The following is a 14,596-nucleotide window of genomic DNA, read 5'->3' as shown; positions in this document are numbered from 1 at the left end:
AAACCTAGCTCTTGAGGAATTTTTGATGCTAGAAGGCATATTCCACGGTGGATTCCATAAAACTATATTTATTTACCGAGGCTCGTACACAAGGTGGATTCCTTGTGCAAGAAGTTGACAGGGACACCTCTCCTTTTCGGGCATCATGTTAATTTAATGTGCACATGGGTGACTCCACAGCGGGTGATTCCGCAAAATACATATTTAAATTAATGGACATTTATGAGTTTAGAGTGCACTTGTATTAAATTAAGTTTAGGATAGAGTTCCAACCTATTTATTTATTTTGTAGCTTTGTAGCTGAAGACTGCTAGGTATTCACCTCTATTGATTTAATTTTATTATTTTCTAACAACTATGAATGCTTTAGTTGATGTGTAGAGTAGGCGGCGGTGGTGTTGGGAAGCAATGGGGGGATAGCGTGTATTCAAATTATCTAGAAGAAATTATCATTTTTGATGGATGCGCATCTTATTATTAAAGGCGTGGTGCTAATATTTATTTAGGCATACTTATTTATTAAAGCACTTGACAAATATTTATTATTTTGTATGCGCATGGGTGCACGATTTAAATATTTCATTATGAAACATTGTACCTGACTTTTGGGCTGCCCCACCACTTTATTCTTTATTTGGATAAAAGTAAACACAAAAGCTAAACCTCTTACATAGCGGCTATTCTTATTGTCATACTCTCAAACCGATTTTACAACTCCAGTAAGCCCCTATTTGTACTTGCACTTTGACAAAGATAGTTTCCAACAAGGAAACTAACACGCATAGTCTATTTCCCGCTTGAAAGAAGACCTTCATCAATTTTCATATCTGCAAAAAGAAGAAAGACCACAAAAACCCTTCTTTTTTTTAAACAAGCCTTGTAAACCCAACCTTGAGCTACATTCATCTCGTTAACAAGATTTCGAGTATGTGAGGTTGTTTGAAATTTTACAGGATGTCTGATCAATATATGGAAGATTTGATGGTCGAAGGTGATTTATCGGAACCAATGATGGAGCAAAATTTGGACCTAATTATGATGCAGCTTCAAGAGGAACAAAGAGCACGTCAAAATTTGCAAGCTCAACTAGCTACTATTCAATGATCTACTGTTGAACAAGATGGACCGTAACCCAAAGATGTTCTACGACGTATGATCGATGCGACACTCAAAGCACAATCTATCATGAAAGAAGCCAAGATAAGTAAAATAAATTTCAAATTCTGTACTTTTAATGGGTTACGTGACAAAAATACTGTTCTCGCTTTTATCAATCAGTTTGATGATTATTTCCATGAAGAACAGTATGCCGAAAAAGACAAACTCAAGTGTGTCACTAACCATTTAGTGGATAGAGCATCGCTATGGTGGACTGTTGTACGCAAAAGTATGGATTGTTCTACTACTTGGGAGGCTTTTCAAAAGAAATTTTTGCAGAAGTTTCTTCTACCTCAATTCCACGAAAAAGCAATCAAACAATGGGATCTTTTGCAACAAAGAGATCGTGAGCCTATTTCACAATATACCAAACGTTTCTGAAATGTCTTATTGCAACTTCGAATGCTCGAAGATATACTTAAGGCGATCCACAAGCGAAAGTTTATGTCTGGATTGCTTGGTCACTTCTATGCGGAGGAGAACATGTTCAAGCCAAGGACTCTCGAGTATGCAATTTCTTTGGCCCATGATGCTAAAGACAAAATTAGAGGGCGAGAGAAGCAATTCCCAACTAACGGTAACTTTGGTACACAACAATTCCCAACTAATGGTAACTTTGGTACAAATTTCGAGGACGAGAGAAGCAATTCCCAACTAACGAGAGAAGCAATCACAACAATTCCCAACTAACGGTAACTTTGGTACAAAGCATTTCAATTCTAACTTTCGAATATTCAATCAAAATCGCTTTGTTCCATCTTCTTTTCGTAAATCTTGGACACGACCCCCTGCTTTACCATCAAACACAAATCCAAATCCTAAGCCATCTTTCCAGCCAAATCCTAACATACCTAAACTTCCAACCATTACTAATAATGTTTCCAAAGCCAAGCCTATAGTGTGCTACGAGTGCCACCAACATGGACATCTAGCGGTGAATTGTCAATCCAAAAAGCCAACTGTTCACATCAACTACTTGGGAGCGACTAACGATAAAGACCATGAAGAAATGCCAGATTTCACAAAAGATGATGATGATATCGGTACTACTTCAGATACTTTACCAGGTATGTCGAATCCTCATTCTTTATTAATGATGAAATGTCTTATGCATGGCAAAGAAAAGATTGTTTTATATGATGATGGGAGCACACACGATTTTATTTCTGCAAAATTGGTTAACGAATTGAAATTACATACTGTTCCAACTCATTATCGCATCAAGGTTGCATTCTTAGGTGCTAGATACAATGGTACACAAGAAGTTCATGACTTAGAGATTAAAATTGGCAATTATGTTGAGTGCAAAAATTTCTTGGTTGTGCCTTTTGCAAGCTAGTGACATTATCTTAGGAATGCCTTGGAGTCATAAATACAATCCCGACATAGAATACTCCACACATTCAATGAAAACTCATTCTAATGGAAAACAAATCACATTACATGGTACGCACACCCTTAGATAATTTTCCATTGCTTAGTTACACACATGCTAAACGTGCATTAAGAAAAGGTAGCAAATCATACTTAGTATGGGTGAATGAAATTGAAGCTAAGGAAAATCAGATGCATCCTAGACATGCACAATTTAAAGATTGTTTTGCTTTGCGACTTACCACCTACATGTCCTGAATATCATAAAATAGACTTAATTCCAGGTTCTCAACCACCACGTAAAGCACCTTATCGACATAATTAAATTGAATAGAAAGAAATTCAAATCCAAGTTAAAGATTTGTTAGCCTGAGGACTCATTAGGCCTAGTAGTTCTCCTTTTGGTGCACCTGTCCTATTAGTTAAAAAGAAAAATAACACCTATAGGATGTGCATTTATTATTGTACCTCCTAAACAAGATTACTGTTAAGAATAGATATCCAATTCCTAGGGTAGACAACCTCATGGATAACTATAAGGGGCCACAATATTTAGCAAGATAGATCTTAAATCTAGATATCATCAAGTACGATTGGATACACATGATATTTTCAAAACTACATTTAGAACTCGATTCGGTCATTATAAATTCCTTGTTATGCCTTTTGGTTTAACTAATGCACCAGCCACATTCAGTTGTATGATGAATCGCATATTTTTGAAGCATCAGTATTGTGTAATTGTTTTCTTTGATGACATATTGGTTTTCAAGAAGAATGAGTACGAGCATTATGAACATTTATCTTTGGTTTTTAATTATTGAAAGAGAATCAATTATATACTAACCCTGAAAATAGTGAATTTTTCCAAACCCACATTGAATACTTATGACATATTGTTTCTTCTGATGGTATTAAAGTTGATCCTAAAAAGATAGAAGCAATTTTAAATTGGCCGATACCTAAAAATGTGCATGAATTACGTTCTTTCTTAGGTCTTGCTAGCTTTTACAGAAAATTTATGAGAAAATTTTCATTGTTTGCATTGCCTTTGACAAAATTATTAAAGAAAGGTATTGTATATCATTAGTCTGAAAATCAACAAAAGTCTTTTGATTTACTAAAACATGCCTTAACACATACCCCTGTATTGCAATTACCTGACTTTAATAGACCATTCTTTCTAGTAGTAGTCACTAATGCTAGTGGATCTGGAATAGGAGCTGTCCTTATGCAAGATTCACATCCCATAGCCTACTCTAGTTGCAAACTTAAACCATCTGAACTCAAGTATTCTACCTATGATAAGGAATTGCTAGATGTAGTACAAGCTTTATGTCAATGGAAACACTATTTAATGGGATCTGAATTCATGATCAGAACTGACCAACAAAGTATCAAAGATCTCCTTAGTCAACCACAAATTTATGACCGTCATATTAAATGGGCTGCTTGTATTCAAAGTTTTCATTCACTTATCCAATATCAACCCGAAAAAGAGAATATTGTTGCCAATACCTTAAGTAGAAGACCAAGTATCCATAATATCTTTGTTATATCTTTTTATTTCCTTATCCCTATGAAAGATACCTATGATCAAGGACCCCTATTTTCAAGCTAATTGGAATAAATTAGTTACAAATAATTGGATTCCAATAGATTCATTGTCTTATTCCGATTGATTTATATTTTATGAGAAAAGGTTGTGTGTAACTGTTCCATTTAGATAATTTGTGTTGCACGATATTCATTGTTCCCCATATCAAGGTCATGGAGGTATTATTTCTACTTTACGTACATTGGTTGAAGATTTTTACTGGCCACAAATGGAATCTGATGTTTCTAACTTTGTATCTGTGTTTAATTTGTCAAAGAGTTAAGCGACACTATGGTAAGCAATATGGTTTATTAATACCTTTACCAATTTTTGAATGACCATGGGAACATATTTCAATGGATTTTATTACTGGTTTGCCTAACACCCAAGCTAATCATAATATGATTTAGATTATTGTAGATCGATTTAGCAAACAAGCATATTTCATTCCGTGTAAGAAAATATTAACTACATCTCAAGCTGCTCAATTGTTTTTTAAAATTGTTTTTACTAACCATGGTTTGCCGAAAGTTATTATTTCTGACCGTGATTCTAGATTTTGCAATAATTTTTGGACTACTTTGTTTGCTAATTTAGGTACAAATATTGATTTTTCATCTACATTTCATCTTGAAACAAATGGGCAAACAGAAGCTACTAACAGTACAATTTTAGATCTTTTGCATGTATACACAATTTCAAAACCACAAATATGGGAAACACACTTGCATTTACTTCAGTTTGCATACAATAATACACCCCATACAACTACACAGAAAGCACATGTTGAAATCATTTATGGACATAGATTGTTAAGTTAGTCCCTAGATTTTATGGACATTTCAAAATCATTTCACAAAATCAATCACAATGTATTTAAATTAGACCTACCCCAACACTAAAAAATCCATAATACTTTTCATATCAGTTTATTACGACCTTTTAGAGGCCAATTACCTATTCACCATGTCTATGAAAACCCTCCTTTGTTAGAAGAAGAAACTGAAATCGTTGAACTTGAAACTATTCTAGACACTGACTTTATGACCACTAGAACTGGCCATAGATACTCTAGATATTTGGTTAAGTTTAAAAATAATCCTGTTGAAGAGGCCCAATGGATGGACACCGTGACCTAAGTGCTTACCCCTCACTACTCGCTCTACATTGAGCAAATAATAATTGAGGTCAATTGCTATCCCACCCTGGGGATATGATGCCAAGAGGCATATTCCATAGTGGATTCCATGAGCTTTTATTCCACAGTGGATTCTGTGAGGTTTTGCGGTGGATTCAGTAAAACTATATTTATTTGCCGGGCTCGTATACAAGGTGGATTCCTTGTGCGAGAAGTTGACGGGGACGCCTGTCCTTTTTGAGTGTCATGTTAATTTAATGTGCATGTTCACTCATATTAAATTAAGGTTAGGATAGAGTTCCAACCTATTTATTTATTTTGTAACTGAAGACTGCTAGGTATTTACTTTTGTTAGTTTAATTTTATTATTTTCTAACAATTGTGAATGCTTCTGTTGATGTGTAAAGCAAGTGGTGGTGGCGTTAGGAAGCACTGGGGAGATAGCGTGTATTCAAATCATCTAGAAGAAATTATCATTTTTTATGGACACGCATCTTATTATTAAAGGCGTGGTGCTAATATTTATTTAGGCACACTTATTTATTGAAGCACTTGACAAATATTTATTATTTTATATGCCCATGGGTGCACGATTTAAATATTTCATTATGAAACATTATACTCGACTTTTGGGCCGCCCAACTGCTTTATTCTTTATTTGGACAAAAGCAAACACAAAAGCTAAAGTATGCTTATTGTAAAATTGGACTATTTTTTGAGCATTGAGATTAATAAATTTATAAATACATGCCTTGTGAAGCGCTCACACAAGGCATGTGGGAAGATTTTACCAAATTTATCTCTTTTCTTCATGTCGTGCAAATCTATCTTCTCGCTTTTTGAGTTTAAGTAGAGTTCTTTGTTCTTGGGGACCTTTCGATGCTCACTACGTATGCACCCAACATTCGATTTGCGCACCAATTTTTTTCCATAAAGGATATTGAGATGTGGTCTCTCCAAGCTTGGGTTAGGGGAGCCTAGCTCTCGAGCAACTTTTCTTTACAATGGAGATTCAGATGGTGGTGGACATGATGAAGCACGAAAAGTCTGTAGGCTTAGATGGCTTACTGTGAAAGTGCTCCAATAGCTTTGGGATGTCTTCTCAAGACCTTGTTAACATGCTTAATTGGGTAAGGAAATCAAGGAACTTACTCGAGGACTATAATAGAGTCTTAATCAAGCTAATTCTTAAGACATTGGCTAGAAGCAAGCCATCTCATTGCAGATCATTGATGATGCTTAATTTCCTATGTAGAGCATTATCTAGGGCTCTTGCCTTCATAGTTAAGCACCTCTTTACTAAATCTATTCATAATATTAATATGGATTTGTGTTTGGATAGAAAATATATTATGACATTTTGAATGCAATCCTATCCGTGGATTGTGCTTGAAGCATGCAATCTACTTTGTATTGGTCAACATGGACTTAGATGAGACCTATTGTAGGGTCAAACAGTTTTTCATTATGAGCATCTTGAAAGCTATGGCCTAGTGTCCATGAGGATGGTAAGGGATATTATTCAACAATACCTCTACATGTGTTGGCATCAATAGATTGTTATCCACACCCTTTGTCTTTGTTTTGAGAAGATCAATGAAGTAGGAGTGGTTTTTGGCCCCCGATCTTTTTGCCTTGTCACAAATCCAATGTTAGGAAATTTGACAAGAAGGTGCAATATGGAGTTATCAAAGGGCTTTGAATGGTAGGAGGATCCTCATTCTTCATGGACAACAATGCAAGCATGGTAAAAGAAACAAGCTCATTTTCATCCTTATCACATAGACTATAAATAACCAATGCACGACAACTTGATGCATAAAGTGTACTATGAGAGGAGCCAAAATGAATATGGCTAGACAAAGGTGCATGTAGAGTTTTGCTTACTAGTTTTCTAAAAAAGTAACCTTTCCTTTACTTTTATAAGTAGGTATAAAGCTTTAGTTATAATGTATATAATGAACTTGTTTCTTTGAGGTTGTTCTTGTAACCAAAACAAAAGCCCATTTATCAAATGACAAAGCAATCCAATTTGTCTTTCATCATGAAACAAATAGTAAACACAAAACTTTGATAAAACTCAGGAATACCATTGAGAACAATTTACATAAGTGAATTATTTGGAAAATTTCATTTGTAGCAATTAGCTGCTCTTTAAGATATTTGATATTTGCCAAATGTGTAAGTATATCCCAAGCATATTTACTTGTCTCATGTAAGCGTATGTGTGGAATCATAGGATGTTCAATAGATAATGCAATCAAGGCATGAACCTCTACATCTCTACTATCCCAATGCATTTGCTTAGGAATAGGTGGTGGTGGTGCTCTAACATTAGTTGGAGTAGAACTCGAACTTGCAACATCCTAAATTGCACATGTTTCTATTGCATTTGTAGCTTCTAGACCCACACTAGGACTTACTTTAATTATGTGCACAATGTTCCAAAGCCCTTTTGGTAACCAATACATGATGCATCATGTAAGCCCATTGTGAATAGTTGCTTTCATCAACTTATCCTCAATAGCCAATATACATAATATATTATTTATCCCAGCCATGGCCATCAACTGTAATGATGGAGAAGTTGCTTATATAGAAGTAGTTTGCACAAGACCAACTTGTATTGCATAGCACAACACAAAGTAGAAGGTGAGATTCTTTATTGTAGAGACGACAGTTGCCAAAATTTTGTGTAGCATGACAAAATAGCTTGCATAATATCGCTGATAGTGCAAATAAAGCTTGAATAAAAAAGTTAACAATGCTTATCAAGTCAAGACCAATTATTGGATTTAGGGTTGCACGAATGCTCACATACAACTTGAGAAGAAGAAGCTTGAGAGTAGAATATAAAGTGTATTGAGAGGTATCAACAGAGAAGTTTTACAAGTCTAAATATGCCATAGAGTGAATAGGCATATATACAAAGCTGGTAAAAAAAAGCCCTTTAGAGAGGGAAAACGTGCCCCCCTCCCCCTCGACTCTAAATGTGTCCACACACATCACTACCAAAATATAATAATACTAAAGTTTGAATATATAAATTTTTTAAAAAGCCAAGAGTAGTTACAAGGCTAGTGTAATATAATGCTCTAAAATTTTTACTTTATTGGTTAATGTAATCCTTATCGTACAAATAATTAGAAACTTACGTAAAATCTCCTTCCTACATATCGCCGTATCAAACGTGAAGGCCAAGGAAAGGGTTGCCCCTTGGCTGGCTATTTTAGCAGATTTCCCTTAAATTAAATTCAGACTTGCAGGGAGTGTCAATGTGATTTTAACAGTTCGCAGTTCTAATTGACGCTAGGGAAGGGAAGGGAAGGGAAGGGTTAGCTTGAGCGGCAAGCACTTCAAACGCTACTGGTCGATCGCTGCAAAATCGAAACGAGATGTCTGTAAGAACTGTTTTCACCCTGTCTTTGCTCGTCTCTCATGGATGAAGGATCAAACATGTTTTGATCGTGTTGGTTGGCTCCGTCTTTTTTTGTGCGTGCAGATCTTCGAGTACAATGGGAGTGCCGTGGTGGCTATGGTGGGAAAGAACTGCTTCGCAATTGCCAGCGATCGAAGGCTGGGCGTGCAGTTGCAGACCGTGGCCACCGACTTCCAGCGGGTCTTCAAGATCCACGATAAGCTCTACATCGGCCTCTCTGGCTTGGCCACTGATGTCCAAACACTGTCCGTCCGCATCACTTTAAGCTTCCAAACACTGAATTCACGAATGCAGAATTTCTGAATATTGCTCATTGAGGTGTTATTCTTTGCAGATTCCAGCGACTTCAGTTCCGCCACAAGCTGTACCAGCTCCGGGAGGAAAGAAACATGCGGCCTGAGACCTTTGCCAATCTAGTTTCCTCAATATTATATGAGAAAAGGTAGGCTTTCTGCTCTTTGCTTTACCGCATACATCATTCTCGTCTGTCTATTTACTAGGTTTGTAGGTCATGTGTCGACACTAATTATAGTTATTTGGTAGCTTTAGGCTGAGGTTAAAACACGGGGGAGAGAATAAACCTACTTAATGGACTTGACATGAATAAGATAGAAGCTATGCAACTTGTCAGTTATATTGTGCCTTTGTACATGCGCAAGAAGAACTATACAGCTGGGTGGAGTTTCAAAAGAATTTAAAGCCAATGAATAATAGGGGCAAGCAAGTTGAGAAATGGATGTATATGCTGACTTGGCATTAATCAATCATGTAACGTTTACTCCTTACTTTGGAATTGCTTTCTTGCAATTGTGCATAGATAGCTGAACAAAGTTATACATAGTGGAATTGACAATGGTGGCACAATGACAGTAGACTATAAAACGATTCACATTTAGGGTTGTAATAGGATGTATTTTGGCATCTTTGGCGAATAATATCAAGCACTTTTTGTAAAATTGATAATTGTGATTCCAATATGCCTAATGTAGGATCGAAAATTATTCATACTTGATACAATTTTGATACCAATAAAGTGTCCACTATAGGCTCATTTTGTTGTGTGGCTCAAAAATGGCACAGAAGAGGGATTTCAACTAGGCCAATCCTAAATAAAAAATGCTCAATAATTTAAGGTATTACTTGATCAAAGTTAGTCTCCATAGTACCCACTTTTAATTTAAAAAAATAATGCATAATGAATGTCATATTTCTAAAAAGTTCTCATAATTCTATTACTAGCAGTGCCAAAGGTGGTGTTGTGGAAGTGTACACTATTTCTTGTAGGTTGAGCCCTTCCCATTTGATTGGCCAATTTGACCATTTTGTATGCCCATACCAAAACATGCAAGTATATGGGGCCATGTAAAATTTAAGGAATCTAGTGTGTGGATGTGAAATTTTATATATGCTACTCTCTCTTTCTCTATCCATGCTTAAGTGTATTGCGTTCATAGTTTGTCTATCATACTTTACTTTTTGGCAGATAGTAGATGTCTTGACAAATTGCTCAACATCATGTCTCAAAGAAGACCGATAAAAAAAATGCTTCATTGCTTTAACTATAGCATTAATCCCTCTATCTCCTGCATAAAGAGGAGCATGATAGATGATATCATGTCTGAAGAAGATCAATAAAAGAAATGCTCCATTGCTTTAACTGTAGCATTAACCCCTCTATTCCTTGCATAAAGAGGAGCACGACTCTTAGTGATCACCTTAGGCCTTAACTGCTTTGTGACACACAATCATTCATGCATTATCAAGAAACCATCTCTAAGCACTACAAAGTGGCTATGTCTCTGGCCAATTGCAAAGTTGATCATATATATTTGCAAAGTTCGAATCAATAGCATATTGATTTTTTATGGCATTCATTTGAGTGTGATATATCATAGTGATAGTCGAAATCTAAGGTATTATGTGACAATGTATAAGTCATTACATTATTTTTTTCATCTATGTGCATAATCTAAAAGTGAAATATACATAAGAAGTTGGCCCATCTTATGTGCTTCTCAGACAACTTAGTCGTAGTCAAGAAATAGTTCAATGTCTGAAGGTCCGTTTGAACTGTGAGTCAACTACTAAAAGATAGTGTTTTCATGTTGAAAGTGCATCAATTACAACAAGCAATTCTTTCTCATAGACCTGCAAATTCCTTTCTATACCATGAAGAATACAACTCTCATATGCCACAACTTGGCCATCTTGTATTAAGACAGTCTCTATGCTTTTTCACATGTATCACAGTGAATGGCAAATGACTTCCTCAGATCAGAGAACACAAGCACAAGATTTGAAGTTATTTTTTCCTTTAGCTTCTCATGCTGAAATTTCCATTGCTGTCTACTTAAAAGCACACCCTTCTTCTACAAAGCATGCAATGGAGATGCAATTTTAGCAAAACTTCACACCTACTTCTTTTAATAGGAACATAGATCCAAGAAATTGTAAATCTTGTGCACATTCTTCAAAGGTGGTCCTAAGTGTATTGCCTCAATGTTTATAAGGTTGATATGAATGCCATTAGCCAACACAATGTGTCCTAAAAAGTGCATCTCGTGTAAGAAAACTTTCTTTTCTTGTCATTTATAACTAGCCTGTGCTTATGCAACTAATTGAAGACAACGTGGAAATGCTTTTTATGCTTTGTCTCATTCTTTGAGTAGGCAGTTACGTCATCAAAGAAAGTGCCCACAAATTCTTTATGTGCTCGAAAGATGTGATCCATCATCCAATTAAATATTGTAGGAGCATGGATGATGTGGTTGGAGTATTCATAAGTCCAAAAGGCACGATAAAAAACTCATATAATCCCAGAAGGTGTGTTGAAACTTATCTTAGACACATTCTCTAATCTAATGCGAATTTAATGATACCCACTTTTCAAATCAATATGGCTGAATATAGGTGCCCCTTGCAAGCTCATTGATCCGATGAATCAAAAATCGATTTTTAATCATGATTTTATTTAAGCCGTGATGGTCAATGCATTGGAGAACAATTTACAAAAGGGAGATAGGCTAGGTTGAATCAGTCTTTTTTTCAACAGCTCATTTATTTGACTCATTTTGTTCTCTTGGCTGTCCTTACCTTGTAGGGTGGCTTATTAGGAGGGCTATTTTTGTGATAGGATCTATGCCATGCTCTTCTAGTCTTTCAGGTTGTAGCTGCCCTAGAAGTGACTAAGAAAAGCAATTAGTATACATTTTGAGAAATGAAATGTGATCCTTCTTTAACTTAGACATATTTTAAACATTTTCATTATCAACCTTATCCTTAGTAAAAACCAAGTACATTGAAAGGTGATTATTCATTGACATCATCTTCTTGTCCTTGCCATCATTTTTGGGAGAATTCAAAAATCTCTCAAATGGTGGATCTTTGGTCAATTGAACAAAGATGTCAGTTGTTGCCTTTAATTGAGCCTTGAACTGTTCATCATATTCTTCACCTCTTTGCTGGTCATTAGCATCTTTTTACCTAGAAGGACATGCTTCTTGGTCAATCACATTTTCTCCTTGCTGTCCATGCTATATGCCTGCTCCAAGATTAGAGATTGCATTTTTCCCTTCATTATGTGCATTTTTAGAATGAAATGCACTATCATTGCTTGATCCCATCTCATTGTGAGATGACATACTTGTAAATGCTAAACTGAACACTATTTTAGCACTAGAGGAAAACTTTTGACCTTCAATTAGGTGTCGGGTCCACTAAGTCAATGGATTTTATGGTATCTTGGCAACAGAACCATAATTACAATAAGTAAATAAATCGCATAAACTATAATGCACACTTTTTCACTGTAATCTTGGACAATGGACAACTTGTTGGTTCCAAAATTGGTGCCCCTTGTGGTATTTCTTTATCTTCATTGCAAATGGATGGAGTACAAGTGAGATTCTCTAATCTTCTCTGCTAACCTAAGCTCCACTTGTCACAAATGACTAGCAAGACTTCAAACCAATTTGCCCCTTGGTTTGCTCGGGCATGTTAAGAAGACTGCTAGGGTTTGCACTGAGGACAGAGAGTGTACGACCACGATAGAAACACAAAGACACGGACAGAGAGGGCAAAACTCAAACCCTAAACGCAAAACTCAAAACTCAAACCCAAAAACTCAAACACAAACAGAAGAAGGGAGAGAGAAGTGAATGAATGCTATAAATGAATATAAGAGTGTACAGTGTGCTCAAGGGCAGAGCAATGTCGGAGTGTGACGTCCAGTGAAGACGGATCCCAAGTCTGTGACCACCAGTCGGAGTGTAGGAGTGCTAAATAGTGAATGGCAGCAGGCTGGTCACCAAAACGCAGCAGTTTGGAGGCTGGAAACTGGTAAACGCAGCAATGTACCATCGATCGGGGGCTGGAAACTGTGCATAGTCTGCTGTAAACAGCAGGTTGAAACAATGTCTGAGAGTGTCAGGGCCTACAATGCTGAAAATGTAGGCTGGTTGACTCTGGAGATGATGGACATCAGGCTGAACAGCAGTCTGGGATAGTTTGGAGCAGTCACCAGCAACTAAGAGCTGTCGCCTACAGCAATGGACAGGCTGAAGATGATGTGGCTGCAGTCGATGATGGCTGGACAGCAGATGGAGGCGGGCTGCAAGCTGAAAACTGGGCACCAATAGCAACAGAGGGTGTGTGGGCTAGTTAGTGTAACCTGCAAAACAAGGATGATGGTTGAATGGGGGCAGCCTATCTATTTATAGATGTGGAAGGGCGCCCCAAAAATTAGGGTTTCCACTGAACTCTCTCTAACCGCTCCCCGTTTTAGGGTTTCCACTGAACTCTCTCGAACCGCTTCCCGTTTTAGGGTTTTACTCTAAAAGAGCATTTTTAGTGTGTTTTGGGACTGTTTAAGAGGCTAATCAGCAAGTAATGCATATTTTAGCTCAACAGGGCATTGGGCTTCACCTTGCTCCTTGCAATACAAGTTCAACCCCAAACTTGAGATTGGTTGGCTGGGCTCTTAAATCTCCTTGAAATTCTTCAATTTTAGCTGTTGAAATTCAAGTTCTAGGCCATTAGTTTTGAACATGCCTCATGAGGTAGCTCTCCAATCCTAATTTTTGATGTAAATTAGGGTTTACAGCAAGATTGATTAAAATCTCCACCCTTGATGGCTCAAATGGTTGGATTTTGTTGAGATACCTTGACAAATGGTTGGATGATGAGAGAGAATGCTGAGGACAGAGAAAATTCAGACATCCATTGTGAGAAAATGGAAGAAATCAGCTACTTCCTTGTCTAGGCAGCCATAAAAGCTGTCTCCATTGATGAAACACCCTAAATATGATGTTACTTGGTTGAAACAACCCTCAAACTGCTGTCATCTATTGTTGTAGTCTCTTTTGGGCATGTTACTAGCTCTCGAAGGGTCTTCTGTTGGCTAGAAATGGCTTGTCAACTGTTGCAAAAGCAATGGTAGCCTTCTCTCTCTCTCTCTCTCTTTCTCTCTCTCTCAACCTGAAAAACATTTTTCCACTTGTATGGGCAAGTTTTGCCAAGTGACAGCCTTCTAATCCCATTTTCTTGTATTTTTTAGCTTATTAATTTAAATTTCAATTATTTTCTTGCTCAGAAAAATAATTCCACCAGCCAATAATTAAATTGGCGAGATCAATTTGTCTCCCAAGTATCCTTGAGCAGTTATTAGCTCCTAGACCAATATTAATTGATTTGCTTTGCATTTTCCTAATATTTCCCAGCTTTCCATGTGACAAAGTGTAAAGTTCACACTTTCTTTATGACAAGCTTAACCAAAGGTGTCACTAATGAAGAGATGGCTGAGAAGAGGGATAGAAACCGGTAGTAGATTGATCCAATCAATGGAAGTTACACATTGTACATTGGGAAAAGTCATCCCAAAGTCTAAATTAAG

The 14,596-nt window shown here is 36.7% G+C and overlaps 1 protein-coding gene across 1 annotated transcript in view; it reads left to right on the top strand.

Annotated features, from left to right (window-relative positions):
- The first annotated feature begins 8,512 nt into the window (after positions 1–8,512).
- Positions 8,513–14,596, top strand: part of LOC148025340 (proteasome subunit beta type-3) — a 35,708-nt gene continuing 29,624 nt past the window's right edge. Inside the window, exons 1-3 of the mRNA XM_087692377.1 lie at positions 8,513–8,668; positions 8,770–8,951; positions 9,041–9,148. Of these exons, the coding sequence (XP_087548503.1) occupies positions 8,663–8,668; positions 8,770–8,951; positions 9,041–9,148 (296 nt within the window). The 5' untranslated portion in view covers positions 8,513–8,662. The remainder of the gene's footprint in view (positions 8,669–8,769; positions 8,952–9,040; positions 9,149–14,596) is intronic.

This window comes from Lygodium microphyllum, chromosome 14 (assembly GCF_053477565.2).
Source record: "Lygodium microphyllum isolate KBCC chromosome 14, Lygodium_microphyllum_v1.1.10, whole genome shotgun sequence".
Classification (NCBI taxonomy): Eukaryota; Viridiplantae; Streptophyta; class Polypodiopsida; order Schizaeales; family Lygodiaceae; genus Lygodium; species Lygodium microphyllum.
The sequence above is the reverse complement of the archived record's forward strand: the minus strand, read 5'-3'. Positions and strand labels throughout refer to the sequence as shown.